The sequence below is a fragment of the Colletotrichum aenigma genome (genome assembly GCF_013390185.1).
Source record: "Colletotrichum aenigma strain Cg56 chromosome Unknown KSG_Cg56_contig02, whole genome shotgun sequence".
NCBI lineage: Eukaryota > Fungi > Ascomycota > Sordariomycetes > Glomerellales > Glomerellaceae > Colletotrichum > Colletotrichum aenigma.
Window position 1 is genome coordinate 6,588,850 of NW_023500908.1, and position 26,565 is coordinate 6,615,414.

The window sequence follows — 26,565 nt, forward strand, 5'->3', positions numbered from 1 at the left end:
GCAACCCAACTACAGCTGTAATACCACGATATATCCAATCACGTAGTGAAGCTAATCCCAACATGAGAGAGGCACAGCTGTATTGAAACGATCGGCATGACCGTTTTTTCCCCAGGTTTCTCCCCCACACTCCGGTAGAGCTTCTCTCTGCCACTCATTGGCGCGCCTCGACTCTAGCCCCCAGCCACAAATCCATGGTGTGGGCTCTCGCGCGGGCTATTGGAGCGCAAGACAAGACTCCTGAGCAGGTCTGCGTAACGGTCTAAGTTTCTGCAATGCAATCGTGGCTGCGAATCCTCATGCGAGCGAGACAGCTCGTCCCCTTTACGCCCGTTGTCGGTCGCCCCGAATTGTATAAGACAGTTGTGGGGAAACTAAAGTTCATGTAAAGCTTTGACTTCGATGCAACTTATGCGGGCGCTTCAGGAGGCAGAATGGCGGTCGTTTACTTTGAGACCAGTTGGGCGATCCTCAGCACAATCGGCTTGGCAAACGTGCTCTTCGGGTTCATGATCGCGGGCATCACCGCCTTCTCCCCGGTCTCGCTTATCCCCATCGTTGTATCGGCGGCTGGCGCCACGGCAAATGGCCTCTGCTACTACAGCTTCTACGCTGATTATCCTATTTTGAACACGGCGATATCGTCTGCTTTTGCGGACTTGTTGTGGATGGTAGTGTAGGACCATTCTTTTTGTGCAATGAAACAAATGTGTTCATCCATACTGATCCTTGATAGGTCCAAGAGGCCGGTATCTCGTTCTACAGCTATGCCATTCTTACCAAGGTGTTAAGGAATCGGGACCGCGTTGTGTTTATGTCCCTGTTCTGGTTCATGATGGTCGTCATCTTCGTCCTCAGAATCCTCATTCTCACTGCTCGGGTGAAGATCTTGGTCAACGGCGAGTCGCAGCTAAGAACAACCATCAACGGGCTGCACGTGGGCTACTTCACCTCCATGGCACTTCTAGAGTGCGTTGGCGCGTATTTTCTGTTGCGCAAGTTCGCGGAGGCAAAGAGTCTGTCCTTGGGAGCTTCGATGGTGCCGACCCTCTTCCAGCACCTTATGCGAAGCACCGAAATTCGCCTGGCGATGCTAGCGCTGATCGGAATAACGCGGGCTGTCGCATACTTCTTCCAGCCTTCATTCCAGAAGGCCGAGACTGTAGCGAGTCAGATCGACCGCTTTGTTTACACCTTGGAATGCATGTTTCCTGTCATTATCTTGTGAGTCTTCAATCTACTAGTATGGCCACACTCGTGGAAGCTGACAATCTTCCAGCATTGATATCCTTGCCTCAAGGCTCGTATTTGAGCAAAGTGCGCATGACAACTCGTCTTTCCAGCTTGCCGCCAGACGGCATACACAGCACGAACAATTACCGCGTGGAAGCGCAACGTATGTGACAACGTGGAGTGGAGGCCATACAGGCAAGTCTCCGGTTCGGAGGGAGTCAGGAACAAGTCGTTCATCCTTTTTTACGTCCGAGAATGTTGGCGAAACCATCTTTGTGGAGGACATCAACGAGCAGGGTCTCGCTGAAGCTCCTCTACCATCCGGTATCACCAAGACGATTGAAATCAAGATTGAGAAAGCGGCCAGAAAGCCTTTCGACAAGGAATAAATCATCAGGTTTATTAGAACCATGATAGTACACGTAATCTTAATACCTTCGGCAAATGTCAATCTCGTCATGCCGTATCTAAATGCTGTCGCTGGATGCTCTCGATGAAAATGGCAATGTCACGTGTGTAGCAGCGAAAGCAGAGGCGGCATAGGAAATTCTCAATGTCCTGGGCTAAATGAGCTTCAGATATGGGTTCTGACTACCCATAGCCGGCCAAGCGTTTGCACTCGTCGTAGAGGTGGTCTAGTCTTGCGGCCTGACACATTCTCTGTTACTGATTTCCTCGGGGTCATGTACTAGGCGCGAGCCATCTTTATATTCCTCGCACATAGAAGAGATTACTGAAAGGGACTGGGTGTAATTATTTACTCAAAGTGCTGTAGGAAAACCTGATTTGCAGATGCCCAAAGAAGAATTGAAGTCCAACATCATAGTCACGCTATCTTAGCGCCACCTTCGTCCCCGTTTTCAACCCCGTCCTCGTTGGAAGTGATCAACCAGTTTCCACCGAAGCTTTATGTTCGCAAAACGAACCAGTTCTATACCACCAGAACTCCAACGCCAAACTGACCCAGTTCAACAGTGAAAACTTCTTCGTCATCTCCAGAGATATTGAGTACAGCGGGTGGAGCAATGACATCAGGGTTTTCGACGGAGTTGGCGTCGTTTGGGCCGGCAGTGATGGAAGTGAAAGAAGCCTCCAAGCCCGCCTTACCAGGGACCTGGATGCGAATCTCAGTCGAATTGGAAGCGTAGTTGGCAAGTTTCACAATGACTTGTCCATCTGCCTTCTTGCCCGCAGCCCACCAAACTACATGAAAGGTCAACGATTAATCCAAGGGATGAGGATGTTGATTGGTTTACCTGGGTTGACCTCCACGTCAGCTTTGACAGGGACAACAACTTCGTCATGATTAGTGGCGAACATCTTCTTAACATGGTACGATGGCGTGTAGACGATGCCATCAGGCTTGTTGGTGAATGGAATGAGGTTGGGCTAGTCAAGAATACGTTAGCTGACTATGCGGATTTCGACGAGAGGAAGGATTTCTCACGGTCCATTGGCCGTTGACGGGATCGTAGTTCTGCAGCGTGGGCGCATAGGCAGCCAACTTGATCACGTCCGCGTTGCGCTCCCATCCCATCATGTAGACCGCCTCAGAACAAGCACCTCTCATATCAGACCACTTGACGCCCCACCTGGCGTACTCGCCGATGAAAACGGGATGAGCGCGGTCCCAGTCGTCGTAAAAGTCGAATGTATTGATGTAGTTCTCCGGGACGTTGTAGTCATGGAAGTCGAGCCATGCGCCCTCGGGGATCGGGTCCGGCAGGCAGTTGCGGTCGGACGTGGATGTGAGGATGGTGAGTTACGGGTATGCCTCCTTGATGGCGTCGAAGAATTGCACGAATCGTTGCTTGTAAGACTCGCAGCCACCAGCGAGGTTGTCTTCGTTTCCAATCTCGACGAATTTCAGTTGGTAAGGCTCCGGATGCCCAAGAGAAGCGCGGAGCGCGCCTCCAGAAGTGTTGATGTCGCCGATGACGAACTGTGGATGTTAGCCTCCGTTTCTGAACCCTCAAAAAGGAGAAGACAACTAACTTCTATCTCGCGAATCGCGTCCTCAACATATGGTTGAAGGTCTGCTCCCACCAATGGCGGGAGACCTGCAAGTCCAAGACCAGGCCAAACATCCAAGATAGGCTCCATAGACATGTCTTCGCACCAGTGGAAGTACTCCATGATACCAAGACTGTCAGTGTTGACATATCCCCAAGTACCTATCCCAGAGGGAAGAAGCGATTAGCCTGGTTGTATCAAAGTTGTAATGTCATGGAGTCAAAGCCTACCCCAACGACCTGGCCGGGATTCCAGAGCACCGAGTGTCTCGTTCCACTTCCACCGGTCTTCCGGGCCGGCTCCCTCTCTACGAAGATATTAGTGAGTCTAGTCAATCCAGAGGAAAAGAACATTTAGATGGCTTACAAATTGTTTCCACCTGGGAACCGCAGGAACTGGGGGCTGAGATCGACAAGAGCTTCTGACAGATCCACAGTCAAGCCATTCTGTCTTCCCTTGAACGTGGGAGGGAACAAAGTTGGGTAACCGAGGTTGATGGATCCGCTGGTCAGAGTCTCGGCTAAGATTTCGAAAACCCAAACGTTATCCCCCTCGGGTGCGGCTGTGGTCCAGAAACCAGCCTCGTACCGGGTCCAGGAATCGGCCTTGGAGTCCACAGGGACGATGGCCCAGCCGTATTCGACGTCAGTCTCATTACCTAGGAGTCGGATCTTGACATCGCCCTGGAACTCGCCACGGAGCCAGAAAGTGCTGTTGTAGTAGCTGCCGTCGACGATGATACCGCGGTACCCAGGGTTCGCGACGCCAGTGAAGCCACCAGATCCGGGAGGGTCAGTGATCTTCAGAGACGAAGTGATGGCGCTGGTCAATGGGGTATCGGCGTCATGAGAAATGCTAGCCGAGCCATAGTGGACAGTCCAGAGATCGAGCGTGGTTACCTTGCCCTGGAAGGCGTTGTTGCGGAGTTGCTGTGAATAGAGACCTTTTCACAGTGTTAGACATTTGATAGACGGTAGACCAACCTCAAAGCTCTGTCGTATGAACAGCGAAGACTACGTACCTTCGTCACCGCTTTTAATAATGTCCTCGAACATAAGTCCATGAAGCAAAGGACTGATCTCATGACCAGGGCTGTCGGTGTGCTCCTGTCAGAGTAGCCGTAGCTACAAGACCAAAAAGACGAGAATAATGCATCGTTGAACCTTCCTGTGGGAACTTGGGAGAGTGATAGCGTGAATCACAAGGGCATAATTACAAAGCGGGACGTCCGATATATATTGATAAAAGGAAACATTCATATTGACCATGTTGCGATTTCTCGGATTTTTCGAATCGCAAACTATTTGAAACGCCCCAATCGCAATTTGGCGTCTGTCGTCCTTGGCAACTCTGGATCTGGCGACTTCCATCCCTTGACAATGGGATGCCAAGGCAATACTAGAGTTAAAAGAACATAAGCGTTCTCATATTCAAGTGTCAAAGCTGTGATTGGTGGTCAAATTAGTTATTTCGGCTGGAGATCTGTGTTTCTTGTTGTGCGAAAAACATTTTGCAGTTTTCATAGAGAGACAAATCGTCATGCCAAGACGTGTCAATTATGAAGTTCAAGATCATTCAGACCAATTGGAACACAAGCGAGAAGACTTTGTAGAGGTGGGTGAGGCCAGCGGTCGAAGTCTGGCTCCTAGCCGCAAGCGCCGGGATACGCTCCTCTCCCCGGCTCGCGGATAGCGATAACGTGATGGTTTGTGGGGTAAGTGGGCTCACCCTATTTTGGCCTAGATGTATTCTCCTACCGTCCCCTTCTCATGTAATCCGAGGCAACATTTACTTCCAGCTGCGCGCTTCTATTGTGGATCTCATACGAATGCAGCTGTCGAAGGTTGAGTCTGCGCGTTATTTCATGTGACCTGGGCGATAGCGATTCTCTCTCGTGGTTGTCCTCCGGGGTCCTAACGCAGAGATGGCAAACTTCACAGACTCATTTTAGTAGGCCTTTTGAGTCAAAAATCATGTAGGTGCTGCAATGAAGTACCATTTGGCACATTTATTGCGAGTGATCAGGCGGCGTATTCCGTTTGTGTTGCGTCTATGACACCCCTGTCACACATGGGCTCTTAATGAAGGTCTTAGTTGCGATCCTAGAAGTGTGTTGGTGGCACGAAAGTGCGAATACGACTTTACGAGAGCATCGGTATCTTCGAAATAAACACAATCGCGGAGAAATCGCCATTTCTCCACGTTTTCTTTCTTTGATTTGCATCTTTCCCGGCTTGGGATGGGTATTTGATGCATCCGCACCAATGATGATCCAGCGTTTGGCATCGCGACGCAATGGCACGTAGAGTAACATCTCATTATTCCAGCCTCGGGCATTTAAATTGGGTAGAAGACTTTGCTGCATTCTACGTATCTTTGAGTATAATTATGCTGGTCACTCTCCAGTCATCTGCTATTCCAATTCGAAGGATCTCAACCGCTTTTCGCTGACCTTCATCTGTCCGACCACCACCGCCGCCATGACTAAGACGTCTCAAACTTCGGCCATCATGAAGTCTTTCCTCTTGATCAGTCACCTTCTGTCCGCCATTGGTCGTGTCCAAGCCAACAATCTTATCGTGCAGACCCAATACACAGCTGATCCAGCACCCCTTGTGGTCGGGGATCGCGTCTACCTCTTCACCGGGCACGATGAAGACAACTCCACCAACTTCGACATGCGCGAATGGCTCCTCTTCTCCTCCGTTGACATGGTCAACTGGCAACACCACGGGTCGCCCATGAACGTGGCCACCTTCGCCTGGGCCGAGGCCAATGCATGGGCCGGGCAGGCCATTGAGCGCAACGGCAAGTTTTACTTCTACGTCCCGACGACCGCGATCAACGGCAGCATGTCCATCGGAGTAGGTGTAGGCGACACCATCACAGGTCCCTACGTCGATGCCATCGGCGCCCCTCTTCTCAGCAACGGACAGATTGACCCGACTGTCTACATTGACGACGACGGGCAGGCGTACATGTACTGGGGCAACCCAGATTTGTTGTATGTCAAGTTGAACGAGGACATGATCTCGTACAGCGGGGAGATCACCAAAGTGGACCTCACTGCGGAAGGCTTTGGGGCTCGTGAAGGCAACCCGGCGCGTGCTACCACCTTCGAGGAGGCTCCGTGGGTGTACAAGCGGGGCGATGTGTACTACATGATTTTCGCCGCAGTATGCTGTCCTGAGGATATTCGATACTCGACTGGCCCGACTATCACGGGGCCATGGACCTACCAAGGCCAGATTATGCCCACAGAGGGCGGCAGCTTCACGAACCACCCTGGCATCATCGACTTTGCTGGCAAGTCCTACTTCTTCTACCACAACGGCGCTTTGCCTGGAGGCGGGGGCTTCACGCGTTCCGTCGCTGTGAAAAGTTTCGAGTACAACGCCGACGGAACGTTTCCCCTGCTGAAGATGACAACCGAGGGACCTGCGCAGGTTGTCAACGTCGATCCCTACGTCCGTCAGGAGGCTGAGCTCATTGCGTGGTCGGAGGGAGTCGAGGTCGAAGCGTCCAGCGAAGGTGGGATGAGCGTCGCATACATCAATGATGGAGATTACATCAAGGTCAAGGGGGTTGACTTCGGGGACGGAGCGGCATATTTTACTGCCCAGGTTGCCTCAGCTACTGGCGGCGGGAACATCGAGTTGCACCTTGACAGTATCTCTGGTCTTGTTATTGGTACGTGTGACGTCTCTGGGTCTGGAGGATGGCAGTCGTGGACGTCTGCGACGTGTCCTATCAGCGGCGCGGAAGGGGTCCACGATCTGTTCTTCAAGTTCACGGGTGATGGATCGGGCTATCTTTTCAACTTCGATTGGTGGCGATTTGACAAATGAGCGAAGGAAAAGTCTGGCTCGCCCTGGGATGTGTCGACACGTTTTATACATAGCTGGCATTCAGTATTTTCATTGACAGGCCTACGGCCGACTTGAATTAAGTTTCACAACAACTAATGAGGGTATGAGTAGTCTATGTGTCCGGAGAAGGCGAAAAGATACAAGAAACAATTTTGGGTACAGGTGGTCAGAAACGACCGGTCTCATCTTCGAGACGGACCTTAGTCTCAACTAGCCAGTCGTTGGCAGTGATGCCTTTCATCTCGCTTTGGGCCGCTTAGTTGGCCATGCCCCAGCGGGGCGCGTTGACGATCAGACCGGTCAAGCAGCCGGAAATGATGCCCGCGGTGGGGAGAGTGATAATCCAGCCCATGTAGATCCAGGCAACCATGCGCCAGTTGATGGAGCGCCATGTGCCAGAGCAGAGACCTACACCAACGGTAGCGCCGGTGATGCATTGGGTAGTAGAGACGGGGAGCTCTGAAGAGGATGTCAGTTATGCACTTCTTAACATTTCGGGTTTCTGCCAAAGACTTACTAAGACGAGTGGCCAAGATAATGGTGCAAGCAGCGCCCAATTCCATCGAGAAACCACGGGCGGGAGAGTGGAGCGTGAGACGGTTACCAAGATTACGCATGATGTTGTATCCGTATGTCCAGATACCGAGAGCAATGGCGACACCGCCAAACACGAGAATCCAGATGGGAACCTCGGACTTACTTCCGGAGATCGCACCGGTGTTCCAGATCTGGTAAATCGTAGCATACGGGCCGATGGCGTTGGCGACGTCGTTCGCACCGTGGGTGAAAGAGGCAGTACAGGCGGTCATGACTTGCATGAAGGAGTACAGGAACTCGGCCTTGTTGTCGTAGTGCTGCACACGCGCGTGCATCTCCTCGAGATCCCCAGTCAGCACGCTCTCCTTCTTCTGCATGTTGATGATGTCCTGATCGACGCCGGACAGGAAGACCTTCTTTAGCATCCAGAAAAGAACGGCGCCGTTGTACCAGGCACCCTCCGGACGGGGGCCGACGATCGGCTTGTGAACATAATCGTTGCGACGGGCATGCGGCTGGGCCTCGGCGTCGGTGTTATCCTGGACGACCTTCTTCTCACCCTCGGCGGAGCCGGACTCGACATCGTTGCTGTGGGTGTGCACGATGCCACCTCGAGCGGCATCGAGCTCCTCTTTGGTGAGATGGCCAGAGTAGAAGTCACGAATACCACCAGACACGCCCTCAGGCTGCACGGGAGGCTCAGGGCGGCGCAGGAGAAGGGGCCCCATGGGGATATGGTACCAACGAAGTTGCCAATCATCCTTGATGACGATACGGTAAAGCCAGGGAACGAGGAAAATGGTGATGACCAGGCCCCAAGCGGCACCAACACCGACGATCATACCGGCAGTATCCGCGTCGGTGAATGCAATCTTGATGGAGCCGCCCTTCCACACGATCAACATGGTCAGTAGCGAGGCGGTAATGCCGAAGTAGACCGGTGTGAGCATGAGACCCTTGAGGGCAGGGTTCTTCCGCAGCATGACGCCGTATTTGGTGATGCTGAAGATGATTGCGCCAAAGCACCCGGCAATACCAGGCGCGATGATCCACGCGAGGAAGACGGAGACGACGCCCGAGTCGATGCTGCCACTCGATGAGACCCAGTGGACATTCTCGGAGCCGATGAGAGCGATACCCATGCCGATGACGCCTCCCATGATGGAGTGAGTTGTGGAGACGGGAAGACCGATCTTGGTGCAAAAGGTGAGGTAGATGGAGGAAGCGACAACAGCGCAGCACATGCCGAGCATGAGGAGGGCGGGGTCATTCTCGAACATATCGATGTCGACAATCTTGGTGCGAATGGTATCAGCAACGCGGGCGCCGACACCAATCGAACCAGCCAGCTCCAGGACGGAACCCAAGGACATGGCCTGGATGTAGGAGATGGACCGCGACGAGACCGAGGTGGCCCAGGAGTTGGCGACATCATTGGCACCTGCGTAGGGGTCAGGTCAGTTTGGTGACCGGATGAGATTGAAGTCGATGCTAACGTACCAATGTTCCATGCGTCGAGGAACGCGAAAATAGTGCCAATGGCAAAGATGTAATCATACTGATGAAGAACCATCTTGTCGATTGCGCAGATGCGCAGGAATCAGTCTTCTTTGTTTTTGGTCGGAAAAGGTGTACTAGACAGATGCAGAGTGCTGCAAGTCAGGTCCGAAGAAGAGACCAAAGACCCTTCGGGTGGCGCGGAGGGCAAGGCCGGGAGGGTTGAAGCTGTTCGAGAAGACGACATGGAAGCGAGAGGACAGGGCGGGCAGATGCAGAAGATATATACCATCCGCCAGGTCGATCGCAGGCGAACCATGGTCCACCACAAGACAGCCCACAATCTTGACATGCAGCCTAGCAGTCATGGTCACGCAAGGTGTCAACCCGTGTACTGCTCGGGCGTGGGAGAGAGCCCAGCTGCGGCGGAGGGTGCAGGCTTCAGACCAACATCGGCCAAAGTGGAACAAGGGCATGCCACACCCCATTCTGCAAATCGTAAATCCGCCGACATGGGCTCGCCACATATGGACACCATCTGCAGGCGCGGCGGACCCGTCGATGGGCTTGGATCAGAATTTGAAGACGGGTGCCTCCCTGGAGGAACATGCTTGGCGCAGGTGTTCCAGGTGTGCCTCCTCTATTCGGAATAGTCCATCAAATGTAAAAGACATTGAATGATTGAGACTTCGTTTTCGATTTCAATGAACTGAGTAATACTGAGAAGCAGTCATGAGCGTCATGGGCACTCTTCAGGAACCTGGCGACCAGGCTTTTCACACGAACTCGGAGCCACTGGGAAATCTTATTCTAATGCTCAGCATAAGGATCAAGAACACTTTCAGATACACGGCGATTCCAACTTAGGAAAACGTTGTGCATGATGGTGGAGCTTCTTCGGTGGCAGAAAACGGATACATGGGACGACGAGCTGAGGGCTGGGCTGTCTTGGAGGATGTATGGGTTGGGACGGAATGGGCAGCTGGTATCTAGGAAGATGAGCAGACGACTGACGGCCACCCTCCACGTGCGAATGACAGGCCTGGAGACTTGACGAGCGTTGCAGTGCGTCTGCCGGGATCCTCAGCTTTCACCACATCTTCGGGGCCATGGTTGCTCGTTGGTTCGACGAAGGTGGCAGCAGGTGGGGAGCATGATGAGGGACCCTAGGGTAACCAATGGCTGTCCATAGTTGCACAGACTTCTCTATCTTCAAGGCGTCTAAGCAGTAAGAGTGAAATTCTGTCAGTGAGATATCGTGAGGAGGTCAGCAGCAGCAGACGGCAAACAAGGGAGACGCGTTGCCCAAAACAGCCACCGAGGGCCGCTACCGAGCGATGTGAATGCACCGTAGTAGGGCCTCCCAAGCGACTTGGCGCGCCAAGCGCGCACGGCAAGCCACGGCCCCACTCCCGTCCCCTGGCGGGACCCGCAGCTGCCGAATCACGGGCCCCGATTCCCCCACGTGTAGGCTCCCGTCCCTCCCTGTGGCCCCCGTCCCGTCCAGATCCCCGGACCATCCATCCCACTCGTCTCGTCAACACCAATGTCCCTCCCGAGGCCTTGCGTGAGTCGCCCACTCACAGCCAACTCAAAAGGCACGCATGCTTGGAATTTCTATAAAACACGATCCCCCGCCAAGCGGCCAAGACCTCGAGTGCCTCCAACGAACGAGCCGCTCGTCATCTCTATCGAATGTCATTACCTCCCACCTCGCCCACCTGCTCAGCTTTCCCCCGCGGACTGCCTGACAGTCTCCCCCCATTCGTATTTCCGCCGAAAGAGGACCCGGGGCCTCCTCCAATACTTCCCCAATACAGCTAGAGGCCCGGTGCCCAACCTTGATCAAGCTGTATTCCTCCAGTGGACTCCTCCCCCGCCGTATTTCATTCACAGTCACTGCCTACATCCCCCGTCGTGTCACCATAGGCACACAACGCCCAGCCTACATACGTACCGCCACCCTGGTGTTGATTACCGCGCCGCACACCACCCACTGTACCCGATCAAAAGTCCAAGACGTCCAAGAAACCCAAGCAATTACCAAGCCGATTCGATCCTTCACGCCCAGCGAATCAGCATCCGGTATCCAAGCCCGTGGTCTTCTGAAGATTGCCCAGACCTGCCAGCAGCCTGGCTGTGCTTTTCTTGGGCTTTGCACTTCAATTGCCCAGACGAACCTAGAAAAGTCTTCAAGTCTTGGACGGTTTGACTTTGGTGAGCGAACGACGGGGTGACTGTGGGCTCATTCAGGGCAGATGGAGAGGATTGGTTCTGTTGCGTCCCTGACACTCCAGGCGAATTTTGCCGTCATGAGGTAACTTGAGGCTTACAGCTTTTTGGTATGGCCTGCTCATTCATCCTTATCGACGATTCTTCGCCAATCGGTAGACATTGCCGGTCGGCCTCTCCGTCACTGACAGCCAGCGTGTGGCAACGAGACGGCATCTCTGATCACTGTTGGTGATCGTCAGTCAATTTGCCAAACGTATCCCAGTGACTTACTCCGTCAACGGAGCTGCCGATTCTATTTGTGATTATTGGGGCTCTGTCATTATTTTGATATATTTTGTCCTATGACCAGGCCTTCCTCCTGTGACCGCCGACAAAAAGGTGCCCCAGGACTTCCCCCTTCCCATTCGTACAGGGCCATGGTTCTATGGCTCACCGTGAGTGAAGTCCACCCTGTACAGGAACATGTCTTTGCTAGTTATGAACATCCCACTGCGCTTGATCTCCCTATCACGGTTGATTCCACTGCCCAGTGATCGATATGTTACATCAGCCACTGTAACCGTCCTTGTTCGTGAATAAACGAGGCCTATTCTCTCTGTATGGCGTGGTTCCGTGATGTAAGTGTCATACTTCGGCACCAAAGCCTGCCTTTAACATAGTGAAGGTAGTAAAACCATTTCAGCACACTGAAGTCACAATGCCCATAGATTTGACCTCACTTCCTCCAGCTCAGCGCCAAAGCCTAATGTACATGTATGAAATCCAACAGAACTCCGGGGTTGCTTCAGCCGTGATGATTGGTTTGCGCAGTAGAACGATGCATGTGAGAAAAGCCTCTCTAATACCATTCAGTCTCTAGTCGAGTAGCACTCCATCCGAGCAAGCAAAAGGGGCACTGGCACTGTACCCCTGGGACAGCATGCATAGGACCTACCGGCAAGGCCGACTGGGATAGTCGTCCTATTTGCCTCCTGTCACGCCTTCTAGATCGTTTCTGCGTCTGCGTGCATACCTGCAAGGAGGGGTATCCGCCTCTCGTGCACCTCACCCGTCCCAAAGCAGTTGCATAGAACGTAGCGACGCCATTGAACATTTCACCTCAGAATACGACCTCTCTTCGACAGTGAATGTGTTTAAGCCTTTCAAACGATGTCGTTAGTCATTGACGTCAACAATACAATCGGCATTATCAAAGTAAATTGGCCAAGTTCTCTCTCAACTTCGCATCCCCTTCATCATAACCATCTTCTACCAAACCCGCAAAGTTGGACCCATACCGGTTTGCCTCATCCAACAGCGCCACAGTAGACAGCGCTGCGTAAGCCTTTGCCTTCAACCTATCCTGAACCCCATTGTCCGTGTCCTCTTGCCACATCCGGTGTGCCTTCTCAAAAAGGCCATCTAATTCGACGTCAATAACCTTCCATCCTTCGAGGCCCAAGTCCTTGATGATTCCAATAATCTGGTTCGTCGAGACAGTATGACTGGCGAAATACACCGGGCGATTCAGTTATCTTCCAGGGTCATTGAGCACAGCGACCAGGGCCTCGCCATTGAGGGCATGGCGACTAATGCTGTACTTCTGGTCCCCGGAACCGTACCTGGGGGTTAAAGCGTCTGGCAGGCTACTGCTAGACCCCCTACTTACGTAGGGGGCGAAAATACTGGGTTTCTATGTAGGAAACTGGTTTCTACTAGGGTTATTGCTAATAACTTTATAAACCTAACCTTAAAATTAAAGTATTATAGTTTATAATTAAGCTCTAGAAATAACAAAAATTCCTATATAGTCATATTAGTTATATATAGTATATAGCTATATATATAAACTTTTTTATTATTAGTAGAAATATATTTCCCTTTTTATATATAACTATAACTTTAACTTTTAAAACCTCTATTATAAAGGTTTAAAGGAATTTTCAATCTATATATTTATATATATATGTTATAGTTCCTTGTAATAACCTAAATAAATATAGTATTATTAATAGTTTTTTTCCTAAGAATCTTCTTTTTTAAGAAGTTCTTCAGAAAAATAAATTCCTTAGAAAAACTTAGAAATCTAGGATATTAACACAATATTAAACTCCTAATAAGCTATATAAGTTAATATAATATACAGTAATTCTAGTTAAAACCCTTTTTAAATATCTATTTATTTAGAATTAAAGTTAGAGTTATAGATTTCTTATTATTATAGTCTTTCTGCTAGCTAGAGGCTATAGTAGGTGCAGCTAAAACTACGCATAAATAAAGTAAATAATAATAATAGGAATGTAAATGTAATTAGTTTTTAGGTTTTATATTCTATAGTTTAGAAAGGATACCCTCTCATACTTATAAGGTATAAACTCTTACGTTTAATATATTGAGAGTCCTTATAAGTATATAATTATTTATATACCTAGCTAACCTAAATAGAAAGGTTTATAATACGTATTTCTCTTTTAGAGATAGTTATTCGAACTATTCTTCTAAACTATATATAAATATGTTCCTCCCCTATTCTCTATTTTATCTTTATTATATTCTTTTATAATTGTCTTATTATTTTTCTTACTAACTTATTACTTAGTTAAATATAGATAAAATATAACTATATTTAATAGAAAATATACTAATATCTATAGTAATAAGCTATTTTATTATACCTTTCTATGTCTCTATTATAGAGGTATAAAAAGTAGTAATTCTAGTACAAAAAATAGTAGTTTTAATCTATTTAACTTTATCTATAGTAATATAAATCTTATTAACTATAGCTTATTTAGTTATAATATTAGTTTTAAGCTTAATAATACAAGAGGAAAGCTTATTCATGATAGCTATATTAATATTTTTAGCTATAGTAGTAATATTATTAATAGTAACAATAATATTATTTATAACCTTCTTAATATCTAGAAAATAAAATAGAATAGCTATTTTAAAGCTAATAATAAGAATATGTATATATTTATAAACTTTTATAAAGTTTTTATAGATATAAGCGTTAGTAGTAACTATAATATTAATATAAATAAGTAGAATAATAGATATAAAGTTAAGATAGTTAAGCTTTATAAAGTAATTAGTAATTATTAACATATAACATTCTTTTATAATAATAATAATAATATAAGAATAATAATAACGCTAAACTTACTTTAATATTCTATATAAAATAAACTAATAAAGTTAAAGGTATAAAACCTTATATAAAAATACTTGATTTATTATAACTTATAACTATAATATTGATTACGTAATACGTATAGTTACATAAGCACCTTATGTAATTAGCAGTTTAGCAGGTTACGTTTCAGGTTATCTTTCCCCTCACTTTTCCCTACTAGAGGATGCAACCTGCGAACAACAACAACCAGACTCATCACAGTACGTCTGTTCCCTTATTCTTATCTATACAATTGAATGCTTATAAATGCTCAGAATTATTACCATTTATCATAACATTACCACATCTATAACCTTATACTATATAGGCGCATAAACCACGCCCCTGAATACGCTTATACCTGTGCTAACAGTAATTATTAAATTCAGCTGATAAATAGCTTTTATAGCTGTTAATAATAAGTATCTAATAGACGCCCTTTATTTAGTTCTTAATATATTTATTAAAATATTTAATCTAGTTAAGACCTATCTAATTATCTATCTATCTATTAGCAGTGGGTTTAATCACTTAGTTGCCTAGAAAACCTAATTCTATAGTCTAACTAATAAGGTGATATATATATTTAGTTAAAATATTATAAGTTTAAAGCTTCTTTTATAAATAAAAATTTTTAAAAAGAGAGATTTATTCAAGTTATAATAATATCTTATAACTTAGGAGCAGAGGTTCTCTTAGAAATTAATATAGGATTTGTATTTAATATCTATAGGTTTAAAGGTTGCTTTTTAGACCTTTTATTTATAAGCTAACTTATTAGGTCTTATGAATAAGAGGTTTTATTTATAAAGTTGTATATTAAGATAGGTTTTCCTCTTTTATAAAGCATTGATAATAATATTAAACTATAAAATATTATATTAAAGTTATCTAATTATTCAAAGATAGTTTTGAAAATTATAGAGGTTCTCTAGGAATTTAAGGTTATAAAATACTATAATTTAGTTATTAATGTATTAAATTTTACTGCTATTTATAGTATTGCTAAAGATTTTAATTTGGAGAAATCTAATAAATGATTTCTTAATTAAGATATAAAGTCTATTATCTTTAAAAACTTCAAATATAATCTTAACATAATTAAAATAATCTTTATTATTGTTACTAAATATTATAATATTATGAACATATGTATAAATAAAATATTAGTAGTTATATAATAATCTATCTATAAATCTTTAAGTATATATTAAGAAATTCTTAAAATTTATAAATATTATATTAGAGATCTTAATATTATAGAGGCTAATTATTGTTATTCTATTATAATATTTTAAGAAGATAAACAGTTAATAGAAAAAGCTAGTAATATTTATTATAATTATATATTTTCTTTTAAAATAACTATAATACTATCCGAATTAAATATTAAATATATATTAAAAACTATAATATAGTTAAATAGTTAGAAATCCATAATAACATAGCGTTTTTTTATATTATTAATAGTTCTCTAGATAATAAATATTAAATACATAACTAAGATTAAATTATCTTTTTAGGATATTTTACTATCTATATAAACCATACTATAAATACTTTTAGTAAAAATAAAATCCTTTATAGTTAATAAATAAGGCTTTATTATAACCTTCTAATTTTACTATCTATTAATAAATTTAATCTTTATTTACTATTTATTTAGTATAGAAATAATCCTCTTATTATAGTAAGTATTCCATTTATTTAGAACTTTCTTAAGATATTATATGAACATTATATCTCTATTATAAGTTTTAACGCTATATTTACTAAGGATTACTAAGATATTAATACGTTTAGAGATTTTACATAATAATATATTATTTATAGTTATTTATAGTTTTAGTTTTTATAGTACTAGCTAGTTAAGAAACCTTATAAATTTATAAACGTTTATTATAATTTAAGAGAAGTTTTTAACTAAGAATCTAATATAAGCTAATAGCTAGCTATCTATTAGAGTAATAATATCTATTTATTTAATTGAATTAGTAGTTTCTTTAAGCTCTATTTTGATAATATATTCTAATTATTTACCTCTTAAGGTTATAAATAAAATAGCTATATTATTTTATGTTAGAATAAACTTCTAGTTATTACTTATTATTGTTATATTTATAGTATTATTATGTTCTACTTAAAAATACTATATTCTATCTTATTAGCTTAGTCTATTTAGTAGGTTTAAATAAAAAATAAAAATAAAAATACTAGTTTAAAGAAGTATAATAATAATATATATTGAGATTACTCTATAAGTTATTATATATAGTTAATAAAATTAACTAAAGCTTACTTATATTATATATAGACTAAAATCTAATAGTGCTCTTATTAAAATTAATTATAATCTTATAGTTTTTATAGAATAAGGTTCTTAGAAGTAAGTTAGCTTTTAAAATATCTATAACTTTAGTAGTAATAATATAATAAGTGTTAATATTTATATTATTAATTTTTCTAAAGATATAGAAATTAAATATTATTTATTTTATAACTTAGAAGGTTAAATTAATTATATTTATTTTCATAGCTTAATTATTTAGAACTTTAGGTTCTAAGTAAAATATATTATTTAGTTTTTATTAATAAGAATTATTAATTTATCAATATTAATATATATTTCATCTATTATACTATAATTATTAAATCTAATATTAAGTTAGAAATATATACATTTTATTAATATTATTCTTTTTATAGGTTTTATTTATATATCTATTGTCACAGGCTAGAGCCCGGATTGATATCTCCGGCTTCGCCGGAGCAGTTACTGAGATCCGGCTCCGTTGGACTCACTATTCTGCCGCAGTACGCCGCCTAACGCGGCCTGCTTCACTGCTGTTAGGTGCCTACTCTTATAAAGTCCTTTCTTTCTTCTTCAGCTTAGAATAGTCAATCGACGGCACCTCTACGTTAAACAAGCCTAGGGGCCAGCCCCTTATATATTCTAAGCTTAACAACAAAAGACGCTTATGAAACCTCACGAGAGCGATACGACTGATTCGCTAGAGGGTAGCGTATTGAGAAGACGCTATATGAAAACCTCATGAGTGCGACACGATGGATTCGCCAGAGGTTAGCGCAAACGACGCGATAACTGCAGAGATTGACCGCAGGGTTAACGAAGCGGTTAACGCAAGCATATGTCCTCTTCAGGACCAGATGACGCAGCTCTTAACAGCTCTGAACAGGCTTATGTTAACAGATAGAGCAACCCTTACGCTAATTGCAAGCAGCATACCTACTCTGTCTACAGCTGATATAACTACATAGGTAACAAGCGATAGCATTATAATAATAGTGGCTGAGCCCTATAAACCAACCTCAACTAGACGACTGAGGCTAACGCTTCCTAACCCCCTAAAGTTTGATAGCATAAGACGATGGTTTCTATAGTAGGCTCTAGAGATAAACTTAAAGCTACAGATCGACGCTGAAGCTATAGGCGGAGAAGAGAGCGCGTTCGCATATATCTACGCTAGGCTGGAGGGAACCGCCTAAGCGACATCCTCCGCCTTCTTTGCTGATGGAGTAGCCTGAGGAGACACCTCCTCAGCTTGATTTATAGACTATCTCAAAAGAATATATAGGGACCTAAACGCTAAAGCCTAAGCCTTAGATAAGTTATATACTATACGGCAACGAGAGGAAGAGAGTTTTACTTCCTTTTTTCCTAAGTTTGAGAAGGAGCTTATAGTAAGTAGGGGAGGATCTTAGCAAGATAAGATTAAGATCAACTACTTAGAAGGCGTAATAAATTCCCAGTTAAGCAACCTATTAATAGGGGTACTAGAAGCGCTAAAGGACTACCACTAGTTTATAAAACTGCTTCTCACTATAGGATCCTGCTTAGATAGCAGGAAGCTTAAGGAACGCTACCTCAGTTACACTTCTCAGAAAGTACTGCAACCTAACTGCTAACAAGACGCAGATAGAGATATACTGATGTCTAGCGTCAGCTGCGCTAAGGGTAAGGAGAAGATAAAGTTATGTTGCTAATAAAGCAGCTCCTCATCTGAAGACCTGCTGCAGCTTGTGAGAGACACCTATAAGTGCTTCAACTGCAACCAGATCAGCTATATTGCTATATGGTGTCCTAAGCTGAAGCGTTCCTATCCTGCGAAGGTTAAGAAAGCTAAGAAGCGAGAAGAGAGCAGTAATAAGAGTCCTATAGAGGAGCTGGGAAGCTCTGAGGCTGAAGAGAGCTTAGGAAAAGAGTAACTCCACTGTAAAGTTAGGCGTTAGAGGCTGAACTTAGTGATATCATAAAATAAAAGCAGTTTAAGCATCATATAAGCAGTAAGTCAGTAGTGATTACTACCTATATATATAAGGGCATTTAAGCAGACGCCCTAATAGATATAGGGTGCAACTTATACGCCCTTATTAACTATAACCTAGCCTGCAAGCTCCACCTGCTAGTAGTAGACCGCTCTAAGCAAGTACTAAGCAGCTTTAGCAACGCTATAAGCGCTATAAAAGCAATAGGTGTGGTTATCTTTAACCTCAAGCTATGCGGTTATAATAAGAAGATCTTTATATATACTGTATATAGCCTTAGCGACGATCTGTTCCTAGGGAAGCCCTACATAGAGAGGGACTGCATCCTATATGATACTGCTGCATAACAGATATAATATAAGAGGGGCGGCGTAGACCCACGTCTAAAAGGCGAGGAAGAGCCAGGATAAGTGCACCAGATCAGAGCTGCCTGCCACCTCCCAGGAGCCCCTTTCGTAACACTTTATAAGAGGGCATAACAACACACCAAAGGAACTGCAGGATATAAAGTTTAAGCGATCAGCCTAGCAGATATACAGAAGGCTCTTATGAATTAGAGAGTAAGTTTATTATTATATAAAGTTATCTTCTTTTTAAGAGGTTAAAGTAAAATATACTTTTAGTGCTAGTCATCCTTATATAGTAGGGATAATATTAAGTATACTATTAATAGCTATAATATAGTTAAACTAATAAAGCATTTATTTATATTCTAAGTAAACTCTTTTTTTTACGCTTTATTATCTATATTAATAAAAAAGGTATTGTTATTATCTTAATTAATAAAATATAAATTACAGTTTAGTTATAAAATCTTTTATGAAAGCTAGTAATATATTAGTAGTTATAATATTTTTACTAGAAAACCTATAACCTTTTAGCGATTACTTAATATTTTAGGTTTAATATTTTAGCTTTTCTTAGTAGTTAGTTCTCTTAAGGGGGATTTTTATTACTAAAGAGAGAAGTATTACTAAAGAGTAGTAAAATTAGAGAACTTAAGTAGTTAGCTATAAATATTAACTACTAAGTACTATTTTTTTTAAGCTTTCTCTTTTTTTTTACTACTTTTTCTTATAAGTTATATTAAAAAGCTTAATATTATAGTGAAATCTTAAAGTTATACTTTAGAGTTAAGTATTAGTTCAAAGATCGTTTTATAGCTTTTATACTGTTTTTTTATAACTATTATTAAAAATAATAGTAAAGTTATAGAGAAAAAAGGTTATATAAGAGAAAAAGATATTAAGTTATACTATTAATTATTATAGTTGTCTTACTAGCTAGAGGTTATAATAAGAGTAGCTAAAACTATATATAAATAAAATAAATAATGATAATAGGAATGTGAATATAATTAATCTTTAGGTTTTATATTTTATAGTTTAAGAAGGATATTTTCTTATACTTATAAGGTTTAGACTCTTATATCTAATATGTTAAGAGTCCTTATAGGTATATGATTATTCACGTACTTAGCTGACCTGAGCAGAAAGGCTTGTGATACTTATAATTAAACTTTATATAAACTATATTTTTAGATATTTAAATAATTATAGTATATATAAGTATAATACTTATATAGGAATTTTTGCGATGTTTTAAGGATAGTTATAAGTTACAAAAAGCTTTTTTTAGGGTTAGGGCTATAGAGTTATTAGTGATATTAGGGTGGAAACTAGTTCTTTACATGGAAACCTAGTATTTTCGCTCCCTACGTGAGTAGGGGGAGTTTTGCGCTTGACGCAGGCTGACTAACGCCTTTGGGTCCCTCGTAACAACCTTTCTCTCCTGATCAACCTAAAATATATCCTTCTTGATCGTCTAGTTATACTATGGGCTGGTAATAATCGCGGTCTATGATAATCTCCCTTGTGACTCGGCAACCACCCTCTCTAGTTCCCGCTGTGCTTCCAGCTTGGGGTTGAAAATGAGAACATCCTTGGCGTTGGAGTGGAATGTGTTCCCGCTGAAGTCTGGTGTGATGATGTGCTTCACTCCGGCGGCGAGGACAGCCTGGAGGATGGCTATTTGATGGCTGGATGCTGCAGGGTTGAACGCTTCTACAACTGCGTCTTGCCCTTGCAAAGCCTCAGTGAGCAATGCAGTGTCAGTGTAGTCTGCTTTCACAACTCGCACTCCGTCAGGCGGCTGCGACTTGCTATCTTTGCGTAGAACGCAAGTGACGTCGAAATCTGCGGCAACAAGTGAGGGAACCAGTACCTCTCCGAGGGAGCCCGTGGCCTGGAGATTAGGAGTTTGTTGTTATGTGTTTAGCTACTATGGAGATAGCTGAAGGGACTTACACCTAGAATCGCGACCTTTTTGATATTCGCCATGTCTAAGTCACACTTGAATGGCCACAGTTAATGACAGGATATTGGTAGACTCAATATCTATTTTCCCTCTTCGCCTCTGTTTACAGGTACTCACCATGACTATTTATTTCAAATTGACTTTATGACGAACATGCATTTTTAATGACAATGTCGATTTGATCCCCACCGATATCGCCATCACTGTATTTGGAATATCAGTTGACGTTTTCAAGGGGTCATAACGTTATATATCAAAATCCCAAATGCCGTGGAATACCACGGGGATCTTACATGATGCCCACTTTTGGCTAGATCGTGGCACACAAAAGATCCAATCCAAACGGCGGAACACCCACACCGACGCCGCTCCGCACGCGGGCAGTTTATTGAGCCGTGTGGCGTAACCGTGCTTACCAATGTCCCTTTACCCTCATAACGTAACATTCTCAACGTAGCCCGTTTGGGTGGCTCGGACTCGCGCTTCGCGATATGTTTTCTTTTCGCCGACCCGGGTTAGAGATCGTCAAGGCTTTCAAGGGGCGGCTTTAGTTTCACATTTCAAAGGATTTCGGCGCCGAAAGTATGCTTAGAAATTTCAATCGTCTACTGGAAATCTTCAGATACGATTTAAGAGGCAGAGTTCCAAGCAGCAATTATGAGCTATCAATCAGTAACGTTATCCACCAAAAAGCCCCATCCACATCTGCAAACAGACCTGCATTGTTTGTATGCTCCCAAATCATAACAATTATTTCCCAAAATGTCTTCTATGAAAGCTCTCATCACCCAAGGTGACGGTGTTGTCTCCGTCGAATCCACCACGATCCCGACACCCGGCCCCGGAGAAGTCCTCGTCAAAGTGCACTACTCCGCCCTCAACCCCACGGACTGGAAGTCCGTTAAAGGCTCTCCACCCATCGCCCCACCGGCCCCCGCCAGTCTTATTGTCGGCGCCGACTTCGCCGGAACAATTGAAGATCCCAACGGCTCTGCTTGGAGCAAGGGCCAGCGTGTTGCAGGCTTTGTCCAAGGCACCAGCCAAAACGGAACCCCTGCAAACCCGATCCGCGGCGGGTACGCAGAGTACATCCCCGTTGAAGCGAGTTTGTTGTTTGAAGTTCCCGATAATGTGGAGCTGAAGAGCGCTGCGACCGTCGGTCTTGCTCTGGGGACAGCAGTACAAGCTCTATATCAACGTCTTGGCCTCCCTGAGCCGGGATCAGAGAAAGGCCCAGAAGAGTGGGTGCTCATTTACGGCGGTGCGACTAGTGTTGGAAACTATGCCATTCAGTTGGCAAAGTTGAGCGGCTTGAAAGTTATCACCACTGCGTCGCCAAAGAATCATTCGTTCTTGAAGGAGCTGGGAGCGGATGTCGTGATCGATTATCACGGAGAGTGGGTTGAAGAAGTCAAGAGAGTCACAGGCGGGAAGCTGAAACGCGCCTTCGACACTGTGTCAGAGCACGGCTCAACATTGAAGATCGCGCAGGCACTCGAGGGGGGTGAAGGAGATCACGTTCTTACTCTCATTCCTCTAATGCCGCCCGCAAAGGAAGAGATCAAGGCTGTGAACCCGTGGGCGAAGATTGAGTGGACGATTGTTTACACAGTGTTTGAGAGGGCTCTCCCGTTCCGGTTTGATAACTGTGGAGACGAGACACCTGAGGACAAGAAGGTGTGGGAGAAGTATTTGAAGCTTTTGCCTCAGCTTCTGAGCAATGGGGACCTGAAGACGAGTAAGGTGAGGGAGCTTGGCGGCTTGGAAACTGTCGTTGAGGGCTTCAAGCTGTCTGAGGAGGGTAAGATCTCCAATGAGAAATTGGTATTCAAGGTTTTGTAGATAAGCGTGGAACACAGATTTCTTGCATTTAGCAAAGCTACTTTGTGAAATATTCCAGGCAATAGTCTTTGGTAGAAAACGACTAGGGAACCTTACTTCACATAATCTCAATGGACAGGTTGTCAAGCTGCTTGCCTATATGGATCATGAATGCTCCACCTGTACCTTCTCCTTCTCTGAAGAGCCAGACACCGTCTTCTCGGCATCCGCCCCGGAGATATCTTGACCACTCTTCATAGCCTTCTGCATCTCCTTGGCAACCTTGACTGGGTTGCGACCCTGAGTGAAGAACTCGTCAATCTCCTCGAGGCGGAAGTTGCTAGTTTCGGGATAGAAGAAATAGATCAGCGGAATGAATACGAAGTTCGTCACCACGAAGATCAGGTATGCCTTCCACTGCAAACGGTTGATAATGACCGGTGTAATCATGACGACGAAGAAGTTCCAGAGCCAGTTAGAGCTGATGCCAACAGCGGTACCGCGGGTTCTGGCGTGAAGGGGAAGAATCTCGGGGACGACGACCCATGGGACACAGTTCATGCCCATGCCGAAGATGAGGTTGTATCTTGAAACTATTAGCAACATGTAGACAATTTGACATCCATACCTGGGGAATTACAGGAAGAAGAACGCGACCGAAGCTGAAGAACATGCGTGCCCGTTGGAAAACCCCACACGAGAGAGGAGGATCGAGATCATTAGCATGCAGACGCCCAGCCCAGCGCTGCTCCAAATCATAGTTTTTCTGCGACCCATTCGGTCCAGGGTAAGAGCAGGCAAGATCGATCCAAACATAAACATCATTTGAACGCATCCGCCAATGATCTGGGCCATGTGTGCCGTCATTCCCACATTTTGTACCAGAACGCTGGGAATATAGTAGACCACGAGGTTAATTCCGCCAAGCTGATTCATGAACTGCGCTCCCCAGGCAAGAAGGACACGTTGGCCAGTCTTAACGCGATCGTTCTTGAAGATGCTCATGAAGGACGATTGATTCTTCTCAGAGGCTTCCAGCTCAATGGCGTGATGGATGGAATACACCTCCGCGCGGATGTAGTCATCCGTGGGATCTTTATCAAAGACGTCGCAGAGAACTTGGACCGCCTCTTGCTCGCGGCCATGCTTGAACAGCCAACGGGGTGACTCGGGAAGTGCAAAGACTAGAACGATGACGACGAGGGCGAAGATGATCTGGAAGGCGAGAGGGAGACGCCACGCAATGGCTCCGCCGACAAAGGACATTCCAAAATCGAACCTGCCGCTGGTCAGCAGTCATGACCTTATTCAGGAATTTAGAAGCCAAGTACCAGTAGGCAAAAACAATGCCTACGCCCACAAAGAGTGTCTCGGCGGAAACAAGACGGCCTCGATACTTGCGGTCGCAGAGTTCAGATTGGTACCTGTTTGGAGTTAAGATAATGAGCTTGAAGGCCTGGTAAGGACTCGTACATCGGAACTGTGGAGGTTTTCATGCCCGTGCCTAAGCCCGTCACAAGTCTTCCAATGACAAGGTGTGGAACCGTGAACGCTGATGCTTGTAGCGTAGCGCCAATGATAACCAGCGCCATGGCGGTCCAAATTGTCTTGCGACGTCCCAGTGTCTCTCCAAATATGAAGTTCACTGTTACTCAACGGGTCAGCGTAGGCCTTCAACCTCGAGTGTTCGTTGGAACCCACAAACACAGCCAGCCAAGCAGCCCAGATTGTAGCAGGACACGATGATACCAGTTTCTGAGTCGGATGGGTGATTGAACTGGTCAAGCCAGTCTTCCATCTGGAGGATTCCTCCGAACACTCCTTGATCGTAGCCAAAAAGTACGAAGGCGATAAGCTACATGGGGACACGTCAGAATGATGCGCTATCGTAGTGAGACCAATGCTCTGCCGTTGAGATGACTTACGCAGCAAATCGTTACGCCCATCTGCAGGCCTTTGCCCCTGCCAAGACTGAAAAGAGCCATGATGATCAATGCTGTCGTGCCACTAAATTCTTAATTGTTGACTGTTGAATTACTATTCCTCTCGTGCTGTGAAGCAATTTTATCTGCAATGTCGCTGCGTGCGTTGTCTCGACCTGCTCTCAATGGCCTGGCGTATCAAGTTCCCCAGACTCGTGATGCAGCCAACAGGAGTACAGTCCGGGGTAAAACTGGACCTCCAGAAGTCTGATTCGGGGAGGGGTGCGGGGAAGATCTACTCTCCAGAAACGGGAATATTTAGCTCGTTCGTAAAACCCGGAGAATACCCTGTGGGCGGGCGTTGAAGGTTCACGACTCAGCTGATAGATAGAAAGCACACAAACTCAAGCTTATGCGCTTGCATTTGTCCCAACCTAAATCCCGCCGCCCTTTTATACTCTCGACCCGGAACCGAGGCCATCGGCGGCGGGCGGACGAGCGGGAGGCGATCTGCTTCCCCACGGTCGCAGAACGTGGTACCGCACCAAGATGTGGTGCCAAAACAAGTGATCTGCACGGCATCTCCTCCACGCGATGTGGAGTATCTCATGGCTAGATGCGCTTGGAACGTCCTGTTCTGGCGCGTCACAGCGTTGAGAGCTTACCTGGAGCAGACATTTGCCGGGGGAGCAACCATGCATGCGGTCATTCGTACAGCTCTTGGGCACGATGACGTCCTCGCATTGGATGGGGTTGGTTTGCAAAAGCAAGCATAACTCGTGGCCGCCCCACTACCCAGGCCGCTTCGTGAACGGGGTTTGCGCTGATGTTCGTGGCCATTGGGTTGGTGTTGGAAGTTGCTGGCTATGCGCGCCAATCAGGAGGGTGTTCGTCCCACCAGCCACCGTGGTATTTGTCTTCCATCGAGTCAAGCCTAAAATTCCCGGTTGGTCTCGCGTGAATGTTCCATTGTGAAATGGTAGAACGATTACATGTTTCAGCATTCATGCAGCCGTGCGAATCCAGGAAAAGTGAGGAAAAGTGTGGACATAATGGGCTTGTGGTCTCGTGGGCTGGGCAAAGAACCCGAGACTACGGGACCACTCGAAATCAGCGTGGCGTCTGACTCCAATCAGAAAGTTATCCGATCGAATCATGAGAAAAGCCAATGTGATTTGATGCCAGCGCATGCACTGGGGCGCATCGCACAGCCGGCAAGACCAGGACGACGGGCCTGGATATGCACATCCGGTACTGACAGTTGCCTAGTTTGAGATTTCTTAAGGTTACTCTTCATTCATGTTGCACTGTTCTCGTTCAGAATGTGAGATGCTGAAACTTGTAGACACTCGAATGGATGCGACTCTCCATCGGATATTTGCCGATATGCTGGCTCCGGTTTCGGGCTGCTCATTACAGAGCCCCCACTTCACGGTCCGTCCCGGTGCTCGTTTCGGCGCTGAGTCCACCCGCGTTGTGGATGTAAAGAGAGGATAATGTGAAAATACTCCTGACGGGTGGGAGGCTTCGGATACTTAAACGGACAACTTATCATCACCTTTGCCCATGTCTTTCATGTGAGTCTAGGCCGACATTGAGGGTAGGCCGAGTAGGTGTGCAATGAGACCATAAGAATGACGCGCGAGAAATCGCAAACTGGCCTGTCTTTGTCATTGAT

General features: G+C 45.0%; 7 protein-coding genes across 7 annotated transcripts; 3 read left to right on the plus strand and 4 right to left on the minus strand.

The window, feature by feature from the left end:
* Nucleotides 1-434: 434 nt before the first annotated feature.
* On the plus strand, nucleotides 435-1,622 carry CGCA056_v003796 (uncharacterized protein; the record flags this gene model as incomplete). The annotated part of the gene is made up of 3 exons (XM_037319052.1): nucleotides 435-671; nucleotides 737-1,224; nucleotides 1,280-1,622. 3 exons carry the CDS (start codon nucleotides 435-437, stop codon nucleotides 1,620-1,622), a joined length of 1,068 nt encoding a protein of 355 aa, XP_037182795.1.
* A 542-nt stretch (nucleotides 1,623-2,164) lies between these two features.
* Nucleotides 2,165-4,301, minus strand: abfA-1 (Alpha-L-arabinofuranosidase A; the record flags this gene model as incomplete). Its single annotated transcript, XM_037319053.1, has 8 exons — nucleotides 2,165-2,436; nucleotides 2,490-2,622; nucleotides 2,681-2,938; nucleotides 3,035-3,175; nucleotides 3,229-3,407; nucleotides 3,477-3,553; nucleotides 3,613-4,189; nucleotides 4,268-4,301. The coding sequence occupies 8 exons, from the start codon at nucleotides 4,299-4,301 to the stop codon at nucleotides 2,165-2,167; spliced, it is 1,671 nt and encodes a 556-aa protein (XP_037182796.1).
* Nucleotides 4,302-5,726: 1,425 nt separating this feature from the next.
* On the plus strand, nucleotides 5,727-7,094 carry xynD-0 (Arabinoxylan arabinofuranohydrolase; the record flags this gene model as incomplete). The annotated part of the gene is made up of 1 exon (XM_037319054.1): nucleotides 5,727-7,094. The coding sequence occupies one exon, from the start codon at nucleotides 5,727-5,729 to the stop codon at nucleotides 7,092-7,094; it is 1,368 nt and encodes a 455-aa protein (XP_037182799.1).
* Nucleotides 7,095-7,371: 277 nt separating this feature from the next.
* pho-4-3 (Phosphate-repressible phosphate permease pho-4) lies at nucleotides 7,372-9,517 on the minus strand (the record flags this gene model as incomplete). The annotated part of the gene is made up of 5 exons (XM_037319055.1): nucleotides 7,372-7,574; nucleotides 7,633-9,093; nucleotides 9,153-9,230; nucleotides 9,306-9,338; nucleotides 9,439-9,517. The coding sequence occupies 5 exons, from the start codon at nucleotides 9,515-9,517 to the stop codon at nucleotides 7,372-7,374; spliced, it is 1,854 nt and encodes a 617-aa protein (XP_037182800.1).
* Nucleotides 9,518-20,685: 11,168 nt separating this feature from the next.
* CGCA056_v003800 (uncharacterized protein) lies at nucleotides 20,686-21,167 on the minus strand (the record flags this gene model as incomplete). The annotated part of the gene is made up of 2 exons (XM_037319056.1): nucleotides 20,686-21,072; nucleotides 21,135-21,167. 2 exons carry the CDS (start codon nucleotides 21,165-21,167, stop codon nucleotides 20,686-20,688), a joined length of 420 nt encoding a protein of 139 aa, XP_037182828.1.
* A 739-nt stretch (nucleotides 21,168-21,906) lies between these two features.
* ACTTS2-1 (Trans-enoyl reductase ACTTS2) lies at nucleotides 21,907-22,986 on the plus strand (the record flags this gene model as incomplete). Its single annotated transcript, XM_037319057.1, has 1 exon — nucleotides 21,907-22,986. One exon carries the CDS (start codon nucleotides 21,907-21,909, stop codon nucleotides 22,984-22,986), a length of 1,080 nt encoding a protein of 359 aa, XP_037182829.1.
* A 144-nt stretch (nucleotides 22,987-23,130) lies between these two features.
* CGCA056_v003802 (Sugar transporter STL1) lies at nucleotides 23,131-24,950 on the minus strand (the record flags this gene model as incomplete). Its single annotated transcript, XM_037319058.1, has 6 exons — nucleotides 23,131-23,551; nucleotides 23,606-24,244; nucleotides 24,297-24,389; nucleotides 24,439-24,610; nucleotides 24,667-24,820; nucleotides 24,891-24,950. 6 exons carry the CDS (start codon nucleotides 24,948-24,950, stop codon nucleotides 23,131-23,133), a joined length of 1,539 nt encoding a protein of 512 aa, XP_037182826.1.
* Nucleotides 24,951-26,565: the final 1,615 nt, after the last annotated feature.